The following is a 23,083-nucleotide window of genomic DNA, read 5'->3' on the forward strand; positions in this document are numbered from 1 at the left end:
TCACGTTCTCCATCTATGGTCCATTTTTCCTTTCAGGATATCTTGGAAGTAATTGGTTTATTTGATGAAGTTGATCTTGGGGTCAAGAAAGAGCTAGGCTGTGGTGATTTCCAGTGATATATCTTTCATATTGTACAGCAGAATATACTTCCCTGGTGGTATTCCTCCTTCCCATAAATATTGAAGAAAAAGCTTATGCTCTAGAATGCTATTCTTTCTTCTATGGCTTTTCCTCTCCTCTTCCCATACTCTGGATACCCAGTTTGAATCTTAGTTCTAAGCACACTCCTTCATTGGAGATTTTTTTGGTCTAACAAGATACAGCTTTTTAGGTTTTTCTCTTATCAAATCCTGCTTCTCTATTATATTCAGGTGATCTTAAGTGGTTATTGTCCCAACCTTTTAGGTAATGTCCTTATGATTTCCTGTTTTTTTCCTATTGATTACTAATTATGTATTGTAGGTAAGTTTTATTGGCTTACTATAAAAATGTAGGCTTTCCTTATTTTTGCTTTAAGCTGAGGGCAGTTAACTCACAGTAATTTTTAATATATACACACCAGAAATTGCTAGTGACAATTTTTTTTTCTTCTGTTATTCACAAAAGGAAAAATTTTTACCCAGCCATTTAGAATGAAACAACATGGGTCATATTCTACAGGCTGCGTGGTGGCAAAGCCACGCTTTTCACAACACACTTCAAACATGGAACCTCCAAAGCAAATACTGAACATGGACAAGACTTCCACGTTCAATGCAGTGGAGACTTCAAGGCTGAATCACACTGAAAAATTAAACCAGGTGAGATATCTGAGTTTGGAGACAGGAATACACAGAAAATGTGATGAAAAAGCTGACCTTTTAAAAATTGAAGTCATTCACTTATTTTAATTTTCACTGTTTCCTATGGTTCTATTAATTTAGTAATAAATGAGAGGTGACAGTGAGAAAAGAGTAATAGTTTTATTAATTCTGGTTTTTACTGTTTTCTGCAGTTGACCAAACATATATATATGTTTTGGAAATTTGTTCTGGTCCACATAGATACATATCTTTTTGCCAGTACTGTACTGAATTGATTACTGTAGGCTTATAATATCCTGAAATAATGTTTGAGTCCTACAACTTTATTCATCTTCAGAATTGCTTTGACTATTCTGTATTCTCGTATACTTTTAATTTTATATAAATCGGCTTGTCATTTTTTACCAAAAATAGTCCTGTTAGAATTACACTGGAGACAAATTTTGGGGAAAGTGACATCTTTACAACATTGAATCTACTAAAAGTATGGTGTATCCCATAATTTATTTAGGTCTTTAAATTCTCTCAGCAAATTTTATAGTACACAGTGCACAAGGCCTGCATATATTTTATTAAACTTATCTTTAATATTTTTGGGGGGATTGAACTCGGGGACACATCCCCAAGCTCTATTTTGTATTTTTATTTAGAGACAGGGTCTCATTGAATTGTTTAGTGCCTTGCTTTTGCTGAGGCTGGCTTTGAAACACTTGTGATCCTCCTGCCTCAGCCTCCCAAGATGCTAGGATTATAGGCGTATACCACAGTGTCCGGCAATTTTTTGTATTTTTTATGCAAGCATGAGTGGTATTTTCAAATTAATCATTGCTAACATGTAGAAAATCAATTGTATCTTTTTAGTATATTGACCTTGTATTCTGTGATTTTTTTTTAAATCAATTACTTGTTAAACTCATTTTGATTGTTCAAATCATTTTAGTAGATATTTTGTAGAGTGGGGATTTTCTTCACAGATTATCATGTCATCTGGGAGGAAGGATGGTTTGTTTCTTTTCTTCCTTTTTCTCCTTAAGCCAGCCTCTCTTATGTATATGAATAGAACTGATGGTAGTAGAAATTCATGCTTTGTTCCTACCTGTAGGGGAAAAGTATTTAGTCTTCATTAACTATGATGTAAATTGTAGTTTAAAAAAATAAATTCTCCATTGAGTTGAAGAAATTCTCTCCTATTGCTTGTTCCTGGTTTCTGAGAATTTTTTCATAACTGTATGTCAAATCTTTTCATGAGTTACTGAGGGAAGAGCATCAAGATATTTAAATACAGTTGTGGATTTGTTTTACCTTTGAGTTTGGCCAGCTTTTGCATTGGGGATTGCAAGTCCCCCTTAGTTGCATGCACATTTAGGATTGCTGTGTGTTCCTCATGAATTGCCCCATTTGTTGCTGTGATTGACTTCTGCTCATTAACCTGTATCCTACAACTCAGCTGTAATTGTTTATTAGACCCAGACAGGATTTTTATTCTTTTAGATTGTCTATGTAAGTGATGCTGTTGTTTGTGAACAAAGACTATTTTATTCCTTCCTGGTCTATATGCTTTCTATTTTCTTGTCTTGTTGGGACTTGTGATAGGATGTTGAAGCAGTGGTGAGAGAGGGGATATCCTTGCCTTGATCCTAATTATTTTTTATGGTTCCACTCTATCTTTGGTATTTATTAGCTATGCCTCTTCTATATTTTTAGTGAATGGCTTAGGATTTTCAGCATTCATTATTATTTTTTTAAAGACAGAGAGAATTAAAAAAAATTTTTATTTTGGTTTTCGGTGGACACAACATCTTTATTTTTATGTGGTGCTGAGGATTGAACCCAGCGCCCCATGCTTGCCAGGCGAGCGTGCTACCTCTTGAGCCACATCCCCAGCCCCATTATTTTTAATTTATACATTTGACCCTAAATAATATACCAGTTCATATATAATGTTAAGTGCCTTAGAACAATAAATACACATTCCTTCCATTCTTTGAGCTATTGTTGTGGCATTTATATCTCATGATATAAACCTCTTAATATGTTAGTTTTGGCTCAAAACATTTTTATTTTATTCTTGCAGTGCTGGGGATTGAACCCAGAGGTAATCTACCACCAAGCTGCATCCCCAGTCCTTTTAAAATTTGTTTTATTTTGAGGAATGGTATTGTTGTCCTCAAACTTGCTGTCCTCTTGGCTTCAGTCTCCCATGTAGCTGGGATTACAAGCATGCACCACCATGCCTACCTAAAAATATTATAGCTAAAAAATATTTACCCACATTTATTTTTGATGCTTTTCAGTCCTTTGTGTCCAGATTTGCCTCTAGTATAATTTTCTTTCTGCCTGGAAAATCAACATGTTCTGTAAGACAAATGTGTTGGGAGTGGATATTCTTAGCTTTTGTTCATCTGAAAAAGCCTTTGTTGTTATTTTTTAAATATTATATTGCTGGGTGTAAAACTTTAGGTTGATAGGAGCCTCCCCTGCCCCCGCCCTGCCACTTGCCCTTCAGTACTTTAGAGATGTTATTTTATTGTCTGCATAGGTTTCTGACAATTCTATAGTCTTATTTATCTTCTGTGAATGTTATTTTCAAGATTTTTTCTTGTTTTCTACAATTTGATTTTGGTGTCCCTTGGTGGTATTTTATTTGTTTTGTGTGGGATTCATTGAGCTGCATGTATCATTTAGCTTCTTGTTATGTGCATTTATAATTTTCATTAAATCTGGAAAATTTTGTCCTTAACTATTTTTCTTTCCTTCCATCTTCTCAGGATTACTATTGTACCTATTTTAGAGTGCTTGTAATCTTCTTACAGGTCACTGGGTCTCTTTTCTTTATTTTTTTCCCTCTTTTTTGGCTCTTCTTTCATTGTGTGCTTCATTTTGGATATTTTCTATTGTTGTCTTCAAATTAATTGATCTGCAGTTTTTTTTGGATGCCAGACATTGTGAAGTTGTAATTGTTTTACATGAAAGTTCCTTTGACTCAATTTGGTGATTTTTGAGTCTTTAAAATTTTTTTGGGGGGTGGAGGATCCTTACTATGTTGGCCAAGCTAGTCTCCAACTCTTGGACTCGAGGGATCCTCCTGCCTCACCATTCCAGCTTCTGAGACTACAGGTATGTGTCACCATGCCTGACCTACTATTAACTTTGTTAGGGCCTCAGCTCTGGACCAAATCATGTTCTCCCAAAATTCATACGTTGAAGCCCTAACTTCCTAAATATGATGGTATTTGGAAAGGAGACCTTTGGCAGTAATTAGGGTTCAATAAGATCACAAAGGTGGCTTCCTCATGGGGGAATTAGTACCCTTTTAAGAAAGGAGCGCAAACTGGGTGCTCACCTATGATCCCAGTGACTCAAGAGGCTGAGGCAGGAGGATTGCTTTACCAATTTAGTGAAGCGCTTAGCAACTTAGTGAGATCCTGTCTCTGGGGATGTGGCTTAGGGTAAATTACTCTAGATTTAATCCCCAGAACCAAAAACAAACAAACAAAAAACAACCCAGAGAGCTTTTGCTCACTCTTCATGTGGACACAGTGAGAAGCTGGCCAGCTGTGAGCCAGAGAACCTTACCAAGAATCGGATTGTGCCTTGATCATAGACTTCTAGCCTCCAGAACTGTGAGGGGATGATTTTCTGTTAAAGCCACCCTGTCAATGGTAACTTTTTTGGGGGGGCGGCTGCGAGATGGGACAGAGGGCAGCGTGAGCAGTGGGCCCAGAACAGCCTTCAGTCTAAGGGATAATTTGGTCCCACCACTGAGGCTTTTCTTTGTGAGCATTTAACCTCTGTTGTCGGGTGGGAACAGTGACTGTTCCAGCCCTATGTGAACTTAATGCTATTTGTTGTATTTCTTCAGCCTCAGAGAATGTTCCCCACTTGCACAGATCAATACTCATCAGAAATCTGGGGGGAATCTGTCTGCAGATTTTCAGCGCTATTCCTCTCTGCTAATCTTTACTACTGAGCAAAGTTTAGCATCCTTGTTGTCCCCACACTTCAATATCTCTCTTCAGTTCACCTGGACCCCCAGGCACTGGGTTCGATCCTCAGCACCACATAAGAGTAAATTAATAAATGTATTGTGTCCATCTACAACTAAAAAAAAATTTAAAAAACAAGCAGCCTAAAAAAAATACTCATAGTTGTACTACCAAATGTAATGTTTATTTCTTTGATAGTGATTTCCTCATTTTTAACATTTTTCTCTTGACATTTCTTATGCCAGATAGGCCTGAGACCAACCTGTTTATCTGTATTTATACGTAAACTGACTAGACTATATCCTAATCAAATCATGTCTTTATCTTTTGACATTCAGAATAGATAACCATAAACCATCTGTTGGTCTCTTTTTGGTCAATTTCAATAAAGAAAATTTTTATTTTTAAAAATAGTTTTTGCAGGGGCTGGGATTGTGGCTCAGTGATAGAGTACTCACCTAGCACATTCGAGGCCCTGGGTTCTATCCTCAGCACCTCATAAAAATAAACAAAATAAAGGTATTGTGTTCAACTAAAAAAATAAATATTTAAAAAAAATGGCTTTTGCCAAACTGACATCCAGAAAAGTATTAATACACCCTTCAAAAAAAATTAGTGTCTATTTCTCCATGCTTTCTGGTTATGTAATTCTTAGGATTCTATATGGTTATTAAAAATTCAAATATTTTTATAGTATTAGCTGTAGATGAACTCAATACCTTTATTTATTTATATTTATGTGGTGCTGAGGATCAAACCCAGTGCCTCGCACATGGTAAGTGAATGTTCTACCACTGAGCCATAACCCCAGCCACCAAAATGTTAATTCTTGAAAGATAGTTGGGCACAAAAGTATTTTCTCTAATCAAGAAGCTAAATATAGGGCTGGGGATGTGGCTCAAGTGGTAGCGCGCTCGCCTGGCATGCGTGCGGCCCAGGTTCGAACCTCAGCACCACATACAAACAAAGATGCTGTGTTTGCCCGCCGAGAACTAAAATAAATAAATATTAAAAAAAAAAAAAAAAGAAAAAGAAGCTAAATATAGAGGCTGGGGTTGTGGCTCAGTGGCAGAGTGCTTGCCTTACATGTGTGAGGCATTGGGTTTGATCTTTAGCACCATAAGATAAAATAACTATTTTTTTATGTACAACTAAAAAAATTAATTATTTTTTTAAAAAAGAAACTTAATATAGGATCACTTCATTTATATTGTTGGCTACTGACAATTTGAATTAAAAGTTGGCCATTTCTATTTTAATGAATTATGTATTCTCATCCTTTTCCTGTTTTTCTTCCTTTTGAGATGTTAAGTTGAAGAAGAAACATTGCTTATTAATTTGCTTTTAATTTTTATCTAAAGAATTCAAGAAACTTTTGCTGTCATGTGCTAGAAATTCATTTTCTAAGTTATTTTCCTTTGTTTTTTGGCCAGAAGTTCACAAGTTAGAATCATCAAATCTATTAGTGATTGTTTTTCACTTCTGCCTTTGATCTCAAGCCTAACAAAGTGCTTTCCCACCTTGAGGTTTTAAAGAGGCTTCATTTGTTGCAAGGTTAAAAAGAAAATTTAACATTTAACATTTTAATCTGGATGCATTATAATTTTGGGATATGTTATGTGTTAGCTTCACACTTTTAATTTGGTTCCTTTTGAGCTCACCTTAACATTTGTTAAAAGAAATCTTCCTTGATTAGTCTCTTTAAAGATTTTTCCCATTCTAATATCTTTTCCTAAAACTTTAGAATCATTTTTGTAATTGCCAAAATTTCTATTGGATATCTTGGACTTAATTTTTTCAAGAAGTGTCACATATTACATTATGTATTCATTCAACAACATATTGCAGCTGTCTTTAATCTCGTGCTCTTCATTGTAGACCTATGGTTTTCTTCATTAGAGGTTGGCACATTTTTGCAAGTGTTTTTTAAGGTTTTATATTTTATATTTTGTGGTCTTATTCTTGCTTTTGACAATGTGATTGTAACTAATCATGGATCCTGAGAAGGGAAGTTAATTTTTAAAAATACTACTTTGAAACTGGCTGAACTCGTTTAAGTAGTCTTCCCATGGGTTTTTCAAGTAGACCATCATATCGTTTGTGGATGAGTTTGCTTTGTTCTTCTCAGTATCTGAAGTTCTATTTCCTACATTTATTGTACTGACTAGAAATTCCAAAAAAATATTAAAGGATGATAGTGCATATATCTTTTTCAGAAATTTTAAACTGTAGGATTCAGCAGGAAGACTGCCTTTCAGCAGTCAGAGCCAAGCAATAAGAAATGCAAAGTTTAAAACGTGCTCATGGTTGGTTTCAAGAAGAGAAATGAAAAATATGCACACACCTTTTATCCAGATGTATTTTCTCTTGAGTTTTGTTCTGTGTGTTGCTGCTCCAAGTATTTTTCATAGATAGAACCTGAGTACCCTCTTCCTGCCTCTTGCCTCACACATTTGTAAAATTTTATTGCATCATTTACCATGAGATTTAAAGTAGGTAAACCTTAAACCTATAAAAGAATGTTTTTTGATCTTAAATGAATTATAGCAGGTCTGATCTTGTTTGTACCTAACTTGTAATTTGTACCTGAACAATTGTTAGTTTTTGCATGAATTAGGTGCTATGCATTGTGTATTTTATTTCACCCGATGACCTGATTCGCTATATATCAAGAATATCTTTGAAAAGCAATTGATATGTTAAACCATTATCATCAGAAGAGGCTGTTCTTTAGGTTAATTAGTGTAATTCTCTGGAGGTTATATTCTGTGGCCAACTTTGAGAAGCTTTTCCCTAAGTTCATATGAAATGTTTAGTATGACAAATCAAATTCCTTATGGCCTATCTTTTAGTTAAATGAACCAAACTAATCCTATTTATAGGATCCTAGTCCATTTAGGTTGCTCTAGCAGAAATCCCATAAACTGGGTGACTTATCAAAAAAGATTTTTTTTCTCACATAGGTTCTATCTATGAAAAATACTTTGAGGCTGGGAAATCCAAGAATGTGGCAGTGGCAGATCTGTGTCTAGTGAGGGCCTGCTTCCTAGTTCATAGGTGGAAGTCTTTTCTCTCTATCCTCACACAACCAAAGGGACAAAGGATTTTATACTTAGGACCTGACCACCTCCTAGTGCCTGGACCTCAGGGTTAGGATTTTCAACACAGGAACTTAGAGAAGGGGCACAAATGTCCAGGCCATAGCAGATAACCTGGCAGATTCCTATAAATGTAAATTACAGTTTGAAAGCATTGCCACAGAATGTTTCTGTGCAAGTTTTGTGATCTTAATCAAAAAACATACTAATGTTTTCCCACATGGCCAAAATACCTGCAGTGTGTCCTCAGAGTGACTTCTGTTCCTTTCTGCTTTTAGTTTCTTCATCTTCCCCAAATGCTTCCACCCTCATATTTATCAATAACCTCCCAGGTGTCTGTATTTAAAAACTTTTTCTTATTACAAAAGTAATAGAGTGCAGAAAATTTGCAGTTTTGAAAGGCATAGAAGATAAAAATCATCTGTGCTTTTGTCAAAATGAAAATCTTTTGTGACCTTTTTTCCTGCCGTAAGCATGCATTATCAACATTCACATTGTTAAATACTCTAATGCATTATGATTTATAACATCAGTTTAAGTGGGCCATAATTTGTTTATTTTATAATATAGGTTGGGTATTTTTTCTTTCTAGTTTGTGCTATTAAATATTTTCTTTCTAGTTTGTGCTATTAAATTTTCTAATTTGTGCTATAAAAATAACTATATAATGAAAATCTTGCTCAAAATTTGCAAGCCTCTCTATTATGTCACAGGATAAATTTCTAGAAGAGCAATCGACAGATCAAAAGGCATGGGCACTTTTATGGCTTAAACATGTGATTAGGTTGTCCTTCCTAAAAATGGTTCCAGTTAACACTGTTGCAGGATGTGTGTGAGTGTGCTACTTTCCTTGCACCTTTGCTCAAACTTAGTTGAGAAGGACACTTCAGAGAACCCTCCCCACTAATGCCCACTGCTTTTCTAAGACTTTCAGTCATGTTGTCTTCTTATGACACTCTGTTGGGCTATTTTTTAAAATTAACATTTTTTATTCTAATTTGTTACATATGACAGCAGAATACATTACAATTCATACTACACGTATAGTCTGTGGGGCTATTTTTAATTCTTAAATCAAAAAGTAGAAGTTGCATAAATTTATGGTATAGAAGTTACATAAACTTATGATATAGAATGTACACATACATAAACATAAATTTATGTTTATGTATGTGTACATTGCAGAGTGGCTAAGTCAAAATGGCAACATGAGCATTTGCTCCATACTTTTGTTTGTGTGGTGAAAACTCCCCAAATTTTCCAAGTAATATATTATTATTAACCATAGTCACCATGATGTATAATTGATCTCTTGAATTATTCCTCCCATCTACTGAAAGTTTTTTCTTTTGGCAACATCTCAGTACCCTCAGCCTTGAGTAATGACCATTTTGTTCTGTTTCTGTTTGATTTCACACTCCACGTAAGAGTGAGATCATGTGGAATCAATATTTTTTATTACATTTGTTATAATTGGATATGTATTTATATGGTTTTTAAAATTTTCCCCATACTAAATTCTCATGAGGACAGAGATCCTATATAGCTTATTGACCCCTGAATATCCAACACAGTACAGTGGGAAGAACATATATTATATGCTCAGTATATTTTTGTTAAATGAGTAAATGAATGTTTAAATTTCTTCTGATTTGACAGGTAAATATCTTACTGCTAATGAGTATTTGAGGTTGAACTTTGTTTTTATTGGTTATTTAGTGTTTTTAGTTAATTGCCTATTTATGTCTTCGTTTATTTTTCTGAGAAAATATGTCTATTCAGAGCTCTTTCTGGCTCTATAGGCTCCTATTCTGAATATGGCATATTTTCTTTGTAGCTTTCCAATTTTATTTTCTAAAATATTATATCTTGTTTACTTGATTTATTTTCCATTTCTGAGTCCAAAAGCATTGTTGACACCCGGTCTACCTTTGATTTTCCTCATGTGGGTTTACCTCCCTGTCTTAATTATTTTTGCACATCACAACTTTCCTCTATTTACCTGGACTTTCAAACAGCTCTCCCATCCCATTCAGTTTAGTCAGCTTATTAACTCGTCTAGCTTGAATGTTTTTTCCTTACCTATTTGAGATGCATTGTTTCTAGCTAAGAGCCCATAATTTCGTTATCTTCAAACTATGATGGGCAAATATTTTCTCTGAAGGGCAACATAGTAGCTACTTGACTTGTGAGATGAATGATATGTGTTGTAACAGCTTAACTCTGTGCTTGCAGCAGCCATAACAATATATAAATAAGTGTGGCTATGTTCCAACAAAACTGGGGATACTGAAATTTGAATATCCTAATTTTCATGTGTCACAAAATATTCTGCTTTTGACTCCTCTGTGACCATTTTAAAATGTCAAAACTATTCTTCACACATGGACCATACAAAAACCAATGGCAGGACAGATTTAACCTGGGAGCCAGGTTTGCTGACTGTCATAGGCTATGTTTCAGAGAGAGAGATCAAGTCATCACCATCCAGCCATTTACTTACCAGTTTTCTGTATTTCAAAATCCCTTAGTTTCTGCAACACTTGAGGCTACAGGCTATTTTTCTGATCTTGTTATCCATCCCTGGCTAATCAACCAATTCTTACTGCTCCATCATCTTTCCTGTTTCTGTGGATTTCATCTCTTGTAATATCCTTTTTTCCATTCTCACTCTCCCTACACTCTAGGTAAAACTCTTGCCTAGCATTCTAGTTAAAACAGTTTCAGTAGTCAACTGGTTGTCCATCACCCTTCCAATCTAATTGCCAAATTATGGTTCTGATCATGTCTCTCCCTTGGAAAAAATCTAGCATCATATATCAAAAAAAAAAAAAACTGCTTAGTTTGGCATCTAAGGTGTTCAATCTACCTTCTTAGCTATCTCTTCTACAATTTTCCCAATGCCTTCAGGCAACTATTTTTCTTTGTGAAGTTTCTTCTACTTTCAGTGCCTTCTTCACCATCTCTGCAAAAATTTGGCCATCCTTCAAAGCACTTCTAAAAATGAAACATGCTGAGTACTTGTAATTTGATGTGATGAATTCTTTTTTTGCCAGGAGGGGAGTACTAGCAACTGAACCCAGGGATACTTTACCACTGAGTCACATCCTTAGCCCTTTTTAATTTTGAAACAGGGTCTTACTAAATTACCAAGGCTGGCCTTGAACTTGAGTTGTAACAGCTTAACTCTGTCCTGCCTCTGGCTCCTGAGTCACTGGGATTATAGGCATGCATCTTTGTACTGGCAGGATTCTCTTTATTAGCACTTAGAGTCAGTTTTAGGTTGTAGCTGTTTATACATTCATTAATTTCCCTCTTAATTGTAATTGCCTCAAGAGGAATGATGTTGTCAAAGGTGACCTTCTTTGTCCCCTGAAACATCTAGCACAGTGATAATTTATTAAGTTGTTATGGTAAGAACATGTTGGGATATGATAAAAGAACAATAAGGAATGTAAACATAATAGTTTAACCAACATGGATATGCCCAAGAAAATATGAAACTGTGGAAAAACTTAAATCTTAGAAACTAAATAGGAAGCCATCAAGCTGCCAAAATGTTGAGGGATTTCTGCTAAATGTGGTGCTATTGAAGGATGGGCAGATTCTTGCAGAGATGGTGGAGAAGTTGCAGTGATATTGGATGAAAAGAGGAGTGAATAATGAAGAGTGAATTCTGCCAAGGGGAGCCCTGCCATACCAGAGGATCAGGACAGGGTCATATTGAACTCCTTCTGTGCACAGCCATGATTAGCACTCTCCATACCTCGCCTCCTAGTTTTCACATCAGCATATGAGAGATGGAAGTTATCTTCATTTTTCAGATAAAGAAATAGATTTCTTGGGCTGGGGCTGGGGCTCAGCAGTGGTGCACTTGCCTGGCATGTGTGAGGCACTGAGTTCAATTCTCAGCATCACTTTTAAATAAAATAAGTGTATCAACTAAAAAAATATATTTAAAAAAATAGGTTTCTTCACACAGGTTTTAAATAATGACAGGCCAAGTAAAAGACAACCCCCCAAAAAAAAGTTTAGAAGGAAAAAATATTATAGTGATTGTATCTTGGTGATAGGAGTTCATGTAATATGTATTTTTCTTTATAACTTCATGACTTCTCTAATTTAGTTGGCATGTGCTGCACATGACTTCATGATCTCTCTCACTTCATTGCTTTGTTCACTAGATATGGACCATGTGCATGTGCTCTCACTTCATTGCTTTGTTCACTAGACATGGACCATGTGCATGTGCTGCAGTCTGTTCTCTGGTCGCCTACTGCTTGACTGCTACCATGCATCAGATTTTTACTTTATTGGGCCTCTCTGTGCCAGTGGCTTCATTTGTTGTACTAAAATACTCACTCCTGCTATTTTAACTTGGGCCTCTCCTATCTACTTCCAATCTAAGTTTAGATTTTCATTTGTTATTTCCTTAACTTTATTCTGTTTTTTTTCCCCCCTCCTACTTTCTCAAATGTCTGATCTCCCTCCTATTTCCTTATATCTTTAGGAGGGCCCTTGCTTTTGACTCTCAGAATACTACAGCTATCAGAGTTACTCTCTGCCTTCTAGCCTCACATACAGAGTCTTGCTGTGCCACTGTTTTTCGTCCTTTGCTTCTGTTGCCACAAAATAGCTTTTCCTTCCTACTCTTTAGGGCTAGTGTCCCACCTGTGACTCACTCACTCCGTGTCTCCTGGTATTAGGCATTCACATTCACTAAGTATGTGTTTCATAAACATTTAGTACTTTTATAAATAGAAAATTAGTGGCAAAAATCCCTCTGAATCTGTTATAGAGAATGTTATAGTGGAGAATTCCTCATGTCTAGTTTTTGAAAATTTTATCTGCATATTTACGTGGTATAAAAAGTCACAGTGCTACTTCTTAAGAACAGTGTTTTATCCATTTGGTTGAAGTATATTTCCTTTTACAGATATTTCCTTTTTATGCTGTTTTAGATTTATCTTTGACTTTATGTATGTCACAGGCTGTGACTTGACTTTTTTTGCCCCATAGTTGGAGAACACATTCAAATCGGTCATTGCACAAATTGGACCTGGAGGGACCATCAATCCAGAACTAAAACATAAGATAAAATTTGTAAGTATTTTCCTTTTTTGGAAGCAATAATAATTGTTTATAAATTCAGATATCATTTGTGGTTGAGTTTAATTTGCTTGTAGTTACACCTGATGCCTGATATTTTCTAATATATTGCAAATAGAATAGCTATTCTTTTAAAATGAAAAAATACATAAAGTACACACTATATAAAATTTCAGTGTAAAACTATTTAAGAAATATATAAGTTCTTCCTTCACTTTCTCCCCTCACCCTAATAATTCTAGTTTAAAATAAATGTTCATCAAATACTATTCCATATAATGTGTGGTATCTCATTATGTTTATCATGTTTCATTTATGAGATCCATGATTAATTAAATTTGGGTTATTTTTACCCTTGACTATTTAAAAATGCTGTAGTAAATGTCCTTGAACATTTATCCAGTAGTGGTTGCCAATCAAAAGCATTGGCTATTTGTTTTGCTAATAACTGTTACTACATTGCCCTCTGAAAGATTTGATTGAACAAATTTACTCTTCCACTGACAGTGAAGTGTTACTCTCCAGTCATGTTTTTTTAATTTATAACTGATTTTTATCCTGAGTGTCTTTAATATGCTTATAGTCATATTTTTTAAAATGTGAACTGCCTATTCATGTCTTTGGCCTAATCTGTTGTTTTCCCTTATTAAAATATGAAAACTCTTTGTTTTTATGCCTTGGGCCAAAGGGTGAACACATTTAAGATGTTGTGGGAGCTATTGATTCTGATTTGAATGATCAGGTGCCATCGTGGCTCTTACTGCCTTATACTGTCCATTTCAGGAGTTGTGACTTTACTGGGAGAAATGCAAAATCCCTGGTACATTCAGGCTGTGTTTTGATTTTTGTTCTTGAAACTCGAATACCTAATAATAATTTGTTATAGGATATTAAATATGACTTTTTATGGTACCAAAAATTAGAGAAAAGTTAGTGTTCATTGGTAAAGGGTTGGTTAAATTATCCACATAGAGTAAGGAATATGATGTGGCTTGTAAGAAAGCTTATGTATTTCTCTCTTAGCAAACACTGAATTATCTCCTTCACATGTTGAACTTTAAAACCAGGTTTTATAGAATACCATGTTCAGTGTTCTCCTCTCGGAGTGAGTGATGTGGGTATACGTACACACACACACACACACACACACACACACACACGTTTCAAATGCATGCTTTCTGAAGTACATCATGGCTGTCTCTGGGATTTTTGAAAAAAAATTTTAATATATTTTTTTTTAGCTGTAGCTGTATATGATACCTTTATTTTATTTTTATGTGGTGCTGAGAATCGAGCCCAGTGCCGCACACATGCTAGGTGATTGCTTTACCACTGAGCCACAACCCCAGCCCCTTGAAATTTTTACTTTTTCCTGAAACTTGAATTTAGAAGTTTGTATTAAATATAATCAAGTAAAAACTAGGAAAACACAAAATTTTATGCTATATTGGAGATAGAACCAGTCATTTCTAGGGATTTATCTAAAAAAATCATTGGACAAATGTGCATAATGAAAATATGAGGTTAACAATTGCAGTATTTGTGATAATGAAAAATAAATGACTATAAAAAGGATACATTTAGGTACCTTGAATGTGAAACTATAGGGTTGTGAGGTTCTTATATTTTATGTGACGTAGTATGGATACATTTAGGTACCTTGAATATTTTGAAAAACCTGTCTGTAGCTTGTTTATCCATGTTTACTGATTAGAACAATGATTATGCAAACTTTAACCTTATTTTTATATGAACATAAATGTTTTATGTGGATATGGGCAATAATGGATTTTTAAAAAAATTTTTTTTAAACATACTTTTTTAGTTATTGATGGCTACGACCTACATACTGTGGGGTTGGGCTCCAAATTCCTCAATAGGACACCCATAGCACAAGAGTTAACATCTAGAATCAACAAATGGGACTTACTCAAACTAAAAAGTTTTTTCTCAGCAAAAGAAACAATAAGAGAGGTAAATAGGGAGCCTACATCATGGGAACAAATCTTTACTCCTCACACTTCAGATAGAGCCCTAATATCCAGAGTATATAAAGAACTCAAAAAATTAGACAATAAGATAACAAATAACCCAATCAACAAATGGGCCAAGGACCTGAACAGACACCTCTCAGAGGAGGACATACATTCAATCAACAAGTACATGGAAAAATGCTCATCATCTCTAGCAGTTGGAGAAATGCAAATCAAAACCACCCTAAGATACCATCTCACTCCAGTAAGATTGGCAGCCATTATGAAGTCAAACAACAACAAGTGCTGGCGAGGATGTGGGGAACAGGGTACACTTGTACATTGTTGGTGGGACTGCAAATTGGTGCAGCCAATTTGGAAAGCAGTATGGAGATTTCTTGGAAAGCTGGGAATGGAACCACCATTTGACCCAGCTATTCCCCTTCTCGGTCTATTCCCTAAAGACCTAATAAGAGCATGCTACAGGGACACTGCTACATCGATGTTCATAGCAGCACAATTCACAATAGCAAGACTGTGGAACCAACCTAGATGCCCTTCAATAGTCGAATGGATAAAAAAAATGTGGCATTTATACACAATGGAGTATTACTCTGCATTAAAAAATGACAAAATCATAGAATTTGGAGGGAAATGGATGGCATTAGAGCAGATTATGCTAAGTGAAGCTAGCCAAGCCCTAAAAAACAAATGCCAAATGTCGTCTTTGATATAAGGAGAGTAACTAAACAGACTAGGGAAGAAGAGCACGAGAAGAAGACCAACATTAAACAAGGATGAGAGGTGGGAGGGAAAGGGAGAGAGAAGGGAAATGGCATGGAAATGGAAGGAGACCCTCAGGGTTATACAAAATTACATACAAGAGGAAGTGAGGGGAAAGGGAAAAATAATACAAGGGGGAGGAATGAATTACAGTAGAGGGGGTAGAGAGAGAAGAGGGGAGGGGAGGGGGGATAGTAGAGGATAGGAAAGGCAGCAGAATACAACAGACATGAGTATGTCAATATGTAAATCAATGGAAGTGTAACTGATGTGATTCTGCAAGCTGTATACGGGGTAAAATGGGAGTTCATAACCCACTTGAATCAAAATGTGAAATATGATATATCAAGAACTATGTAATGTTTTGAACAACCAACAATAAAAAAAAATAAAACTTACTTTTTTAGTTATTGATGGACCTTTAATTAATTAATTAATTAATTTATAGTGGTGCTGAGACTCAAACCCAGTGCCTCTCACATACTAGGCAAGTGCTCTTTCACTGAGCCACAACTCCAGCCAATGGCTATTTTTATAACTGTATTTTCTGAAATTTTCTATAGCATCCATTTGTATTTTTTGTAATTAAAATGTTTGAATATTAATGCACAATATTGTATGTGAGCTGAAAGCAAATATATTAGCTGGGCTAAAGAAACACAGGACTTTATGGGAGTTGTGGCATTGTAGGATTATGTAATAGTGATTTCTCAACTCTGGAAATATTTGGAATCACTTTTATATATATTTTAAAATCATAAAACTGATTTTTTAAAATAAAAGCATTATATGATATATTTGAATCATAATGCTATTTTTGCCTTTGTTACTATTTATACTATCTTATTTTAAACATTTGGTCTCCTAGTACTTCAATTCTATGTTGTATTTCATTTTCTTTTTATTAGGTTGTATCTAAGTTTCCAGAGGGTTTGTTAATTTCTAAACTTCTTGGGGAGTTTGAGGTAAGTGTTCTTTTTTTCTGTGATTTACATTTCTTGTGATAGAAATTTTGTTGCTATTCCTTGGATCCCTCAAGTCTATACCTTTAACATTTAAATACTGTTTTGCATTTTAGTGTCTTTTTCTTCATTTCAAGAGTTAAGGATATTTACTTGATTATGCATAAGAGGGCTCTTTTTACAACTTGGTGATAACATCTTTGGAATGAAAATTGATTTATTTTTGATGTCTGACAATACCAAGTGTCAATTGGGAATATGGAAAAATAATATCTCATTACACATTTTTTATTTTTTTATATCCAGTGAGATTAAGAATGAAGGGTAAAATAAGGGCATATTCAGATAATCAAATAGATAATTGTAAACACACCTGCACTATAAAGAGATGCTAAAGAATGTACCTCAGGGTGAAGAAAATGATGCCAGATTGGAACTTGAATCTCCAGGAAGACCTGTAGAATAAAGGATATATGGTATACCTAAAAATCTTTCTTTCACCAATTAAAATATGACTATTATTACAAAGATGATAGTATATAATTGGTTTTAACTTAAAGATATACTGTGCTACAGCATAATGAAATCAGGGCAGAATGTGAAACTATAGGGTTGTGAGGTTTTTATGTTTTTTGTGAGGTGATACAATAAGGCTGAAAAGTTAAAGATGTGTACTATAATACCTAGAACAATAATTAAAATGTAGTTACAGCATAAATTTAATAGATGCTTTAAAATTCAATTGTATAAAAACATATTGTAAATGCAAACAAAGACTGGGAAGGAGGGAACAGGCGATAGATATACGATTGGAATCAACAGAAATTTTTTTAAATTTTTTTTTATTAGCTACACATGACATTACAATGATCTTGGCAATTCATACATTTGAATCATTGGGGTATAATTTCTCACTTTTCTAGTTGTACAGTGGAATCAACAGAAATTAATAGTGGTAATTTTAAATCTAGTTATAGTAATTTCATAAGTGTAAATGGACTACTATTAAAATTTGGAAATGAGACTGTGGAAAGCAAGATGCAACTATATGTTATCTACAGGGAACACAACATAAATGTGAGGATAGATTGGTTCAAAATAAAAGATAAGAAATATTTACAAGAAATATAAAAAAACTGAAGTGACTAAAACAACTTCAGATAATACATTGGGCTTGAAGCCTGCTTTATCAGCAATTGGCACATTCCATCAGGGTTAAGGGCCAGTTCTTCAGGAAGACGATCATAAATGTGAATTCACCTAATAAATAGTATAAACATTCTCTGAAGTTTGACAGAATTAAGAATTCTATAAATCTAGTTGGAGATCTTAATACTGTCTTCCCAAATGACTAAAAAAAAGAACGTTCTATATCTTGTATATATATTGAAGCAAATTGAATGGAAAATGTAGGTTTACCATTTCAATATGAATTTTATAAAAAGTTAAAAGATTTTGAATTCTAGATAATAATGTATGTGCTGACATTTTGTGGGGAAAACATTGATGTCTGTAGGTTACTTTGAAATATATAAAAAAATGAACTGATGGATAGATTTATTGATGATAAAACAAAATAATGCTGATAATTCTATAATTTGGGTGATAGAGTTCTGTCCAATTCTTTAACCTTTTTCTGTTTTAAATTTTTATAAGAAAAATGTTATTAAAAGAACAAGAAAAGATAAAAAAGAATTTAAGAAAAAGTAACAGATATTGAAAACAGGCAAAATAAAGTTAACATGAATAATAATGCCAAAGAAAAGAATAACAAAGTAATTCAAATAAACTTTACTGAAATGAAATATTTGAAACTATTATTTTTTTATTGGTTGTTCAAAACATTACAAAGCTCATGACATATCATCTTTCATACCTTTGATTCAAGTGGGTTATGAACTCCTATTTTTACCTCAAATACAGATTGCAGAATCACATCGGTTACACATCCACATTTTTACATAATACCATATTAGTGACTGTTGTATTCTGCTACCTTTCCTATCCCCTACTATCCCCCCTCCCCTTCCCTCTTGTCTTCCCTCTCTATCCTATCTGCTGTTATTCAATTCTCTCCCTGTTTTTTTCCCCTTTCCTCTCAAAATCTCTTATATGTAATTTTGTGTAACAATGAGGGTCTCCTTCCATTTCCATACAGTTTCCCTTCTCTCTCCCTTTCTCTCCCCCTGCTCGTCTGTTTAATGTTAATCTTTTCCTCATGCTCTTCTTCCCTATTCTGTTCTTAGTTGCTCTCTTTATATCAAAGAAGACATCTGGCATTTGTTTTTTTAAGGATTGGCTAGCTTCACCTAGCATAATCTGCTCTAATGCCATCCATTTCCCTGCAAAATCCATGATTTTGTCGTTTCTTAGTGCTGTGTAATACTCCATTGTGTATAAATGCCACATTTTTTAAAATCCATTCATCTATTGAAGGGCATCTAGGTTGATTCCAGAGTCTAGCTATTATGAATTGTGCCGCTATCATCATTGATGTGGCAGTATCCCTATAGTATGCTGTTTTAAGGTCCTCAGGGAATAGACCAAGAAGGGCGATAGCTGGGTCAAATGGTGGTTCCATTCCCAGCTTTCCCAGGAATCTCCATACTGCTTTCCATATTGGCCGCACCAATTTGCAGTCCCACCAGCAATGTACCAAGTGTACCCTTTTCCCCACATCCTCGCCAGAACTTATTGTTGTTTGACTTCATAATGGCTGCCAATCTTACCGGAGTGAGATGGTATCTTAGGGTAGTTTTGATTTGGATTTCTCTGACTGCTAGAGATAGCATTTTTTCATGTACTTATTGATTGATTGTATGTCCTCCTCTGAGAAGTGTCTGTTCAGGTCCTTGGCCCATTTGTTGATTGGGTTATTTGTTATCTTATTGTTTAATTTTTTGAGTTCTTTGTATATTCTGGTATTAGGGCTCTATCTGAAGTGTGAGGAGTAAAAATTTGTTCCCAGGATGTAGGTTCCCTATTTTCCTCTCTTATTGTTTCTCTTGCTGAGAAAACCCTTTTTAGTTTAAGTAAGTCCCATTTGTTTATTCTTGTATTTAACTCTTGGGCTATGGGCGTCCTATTAAGGAATTTGGAGCCCGACCCCATAATATGTAGATCGGAGCCAACTTTTTCTTCTATCAGGCACAGAGTCTCTGATTTGATATCAAGCTCTTTGATCCATTTTGAATTAACTTTTGTGCTTGGCAAGAGAAAGGGGTTCAGCTTCATTTTGTTGCATATGGATTTCCAGTTGAAACTATTATTGAAAGAGTGCACTAGCAGCTGGGGTTGTAGCTCAGTGGCAGAGTGCTTGCCTGGCATGTGTAAGGCACTGGGTTCGATCTTCACCACATAAAAGTAAAAAAAAAAATAGATTGTATCCATCTACAACTAAAAGATAAAAAAAAATTGTACTGCATGCTTAAATCGTTAACCTAGAATAACCAACACCAAATTAGTGGACTTCAAAGAAAAAGGAAGAAATTCCTTTGACCATTTAAAACAAAAAGAGCAAGTGATTTGTAAGGAAATAAAATTAGATCATTATACATTTTTATATCTTGTTTTGCCAGAGGAAAGTAACATATTTCAAATATTCAAGGAAAGAAAATGTGAGCCAAGAATTTTATGCTAGCAAAACTGACTCAACTGTAGAGACAGACTACAACCATGCAAGAATTCAAGAATTGTTGTTCCCTTGAACCATTCTGAAGACATCTTCTACAGAGTCATCATGTCATATTAATAAAAGGACTGACATTTAATGCTACTTCCACAACCAAAACCAAATGAAGTTAGGAGAAAATATATGATGGCTGTATACTCTTGTGAATACATACACAAAATTAAATGGAGAAGGGTTGAATATATGCCAAAGTTTAATTTTTATTATATTATGGTAATCTTATTCTGAAACCATTGTTATGTGATGGGTACAAGGCAAATTAATTATGAGATGGTTCTACTAGTATATACAAGTGTTTTCTAATTGCATAAATCAAGACTGGAACATTTTGTCATAGCAGACCAACAAGGAAACTGCTAAGAAAAGGGTCATATCAAAAGGGCTTACAAATCTACTTGAAGAGTTATTTTAGGCTTTAGTAGGATAATAATAGCAATGACTTAAAGCAATGACCAAATATATTTAATTCCATATGTTTATATGATATTAAAAAACAATTGGTTAACATAGAAGATGATAGAGAACAAATCACCTTTTCGAAAAATGATAAATTTAGTCACTTATCCTGATTTTTCTAAGAGAATTGTATGACTGAATAACCAAAAGAAAATGAGGGGAAGAATATCCTTATAAAAATCTTCCAATTAAATAATGAAAAATAATTGATAGAATAACTCTATTAAAGCCCTATATAAAATAACGGATCTTGGTACTGACCAGTGATGGTCCCTAAGAACACCAAAAAGACTATTGGACATTGTGTGCCTTTTTAGAACACACAGGCTTATTTACAGTCTTGTCAAAGAGATCAGTCATGAGTTTTATCCAGTTGCCAATGAAGGAAATAATATTCCACTATGAGCTTGTCATCTGAAAAATCCAGTTGGGAAACAAAATCATGTAATAGGATATATACATAGCTTTGACAGTATAAGTATAAACTCTAAGGAAAAATAATAAGAGTAAAATTGAATGGGCAATGGAAGGGAAGTAAGGAAAGTAGGAGTAGAAATATATCAAATCTGTAGTTGTCCATAGTTGGGAGTCAGTAAAGCAGAAAGCATAACAAAAGAGAAAGCATAACAAAGGAATTAGGACAAAACATATTTGACACATCAATGCATTGACTCAGGTATCCTATCAAAAGAAAATGATTCTCGGGCTCATAAAACTCTACTGTTTCGTGTACTAATAGGAAACTAATGTCTCTATTTAACAGCAAAAGGCAAGATTCGTATGATGTATATAATCTTAAAGCATATTCAAGTTTTCACAATTTCTGGAAATTTGCATATAATGATAGTTACTTCCAGGAGATGATTGCTAGGTGACTGAAGAATGGGGGTGAGCTGGAGACTGTTCTGCTATATACCTTCTTGAACCTTTTGAATGTTACCTATTCAAAAAGTTAGTAACATTTTAAAAAATCCTTTCAACCTAGTCTTACATTCAATTGAATTGTATTTCTATATAGACACTTATAAGAAGGGTATTAAAAAAACTATTAAAGACTAATGAACATAAAGGGAAAAGAAGCCTTAAGATATAATATACAGGGCTGGGGTTGTAGCTCAGTGGTAGAGTGCTCGCCTAGCACATATGAGGCACTGGGTTCAAACTTCAGCACCACATAAAAATAAACAAAATAAAGATATTGTGTCCATCTACAACTAAAAAAATACATTAAAAAGATATAATGTACAAAGAAGTAAGTAGAGATATTAACTCTACTTTTCCATCACTCATGCCCTATTCTCTACCAATTCTTTTTCCTTTGGGATGCTCATGGGTGGCTATAAATGTGATATTAATGACCCTGTTCTATTGCTCTATCATGGTTCAAGAGATAAAAGTTGAATTAAGAATTTGATCATTTTAATGGTGGGTCTTTTTTTTAAATTGTGCAGCTTTTATTTGAAATCTTCGTATCCTTTCAAGTGGGGTTGTATCAATACAGAGCATTCAAACAGTTTTAACTGTTAATAAACTGAGTAACAACTCAGCTCTCCATTACCATAGTGAAAGACTAAGATAATTAAAACAGAAAAGGCTAAGATTGGTTCATAATGTGGCGGCTCTGTTCATGCCTGATTTCTTTGGGCCTGTGGCAAGGCAGCACTTCATAGCAGGAAAATGTAGAACATGTAGCAGAGCAAAATCACTCGTGTTATTCAGGGAACAAAAGGAGTGAGGAGGGGGCCAGGCTCCCACCATCTTCAAGAGCACACCCAGTGACCTGAAGACCTCTCACTGGGCCCCACATCTTAAAGTTTCCATCATATCCCTGCAGTATCACCTTGAGTCTGCACCTTTTAACACAGAGGCCTTTGGGGAACATTCAAAATATAGCAGACTGAATCATTCAATCTATTTAATATCTACAGACTTATTTAAATCTTTTAAAATTTATTTTAATTAGGTCTATATGACAGCAGACTGCATTTGATTCATGGTACACAATTGTAGTACAACTTTTCATTTCTCTGGTTGTACACGATCTAGCATTGCACCATGTGCAGTCATACATGTACCTAGGGTAATGATGTAAGTCTCATTCCACCATCTTTCCTGCGCCTATGTTCCCACCCCACCTGTCCCTCCTTTGCCCAAAGTTCCTCCATTTTTCCCGTACTCTCCTCCCCTATGAATCAGCATCCACTTATCAGAACATTTAGCC

At 34.7% G+C, this 23,083-nt stretch overlaps 1 protein-coding gene across 11 annotated transcripts in view; it reads left to right on the top strand.

The window, feature by feature from the left end:
* Tdrd5 (tudor domain containing 5) overlaps nucleotides 1-23,083 on the top strand; it is an 83,149-nt gene that overhangs the window by 12,543 nt on the left and 47,523 nt on the right. For all 11 annotated transcript variants that reach the window (XM_078022387.1, XM_078022393.1, XM_078022391.1 and 8 more), the window contains 3 exons: nucleotides 608-801; nucleotides 12,908-12,991; nucleotides 16,662-16,718. In XM_078022387.1, the coding sequence (XP_077878513.1) occupies nucleotides 608-801; nucleotides 12,908-12,991; nucleotides 16,662-16,718 (335 nt within the window). The remainder of the gene's footprint in view (nucleotides 1-607; nucleotides 802-12,907; nucleotides 12,992-16,661; nucleotides 16,719-23,083) is intronic.

The sequence above is a fragment of the Ictidomys tridecemlineatus genome, chromosome 10, assembly GCF_052094955.1.
Source record: "Ictidomys tridecemlineatus isolate mIctTri1 chromosome 10, mIctTri1.hap1, whole genome shotgun sequence".
Classification (NCBI taxonomy): domain Eukaryota; kingdom Metazoa; phylum Chordata; class Mammalia; order Rodentia; family Sciuridae; genus Ictidomys; species Ictidomys tridecemlineatus.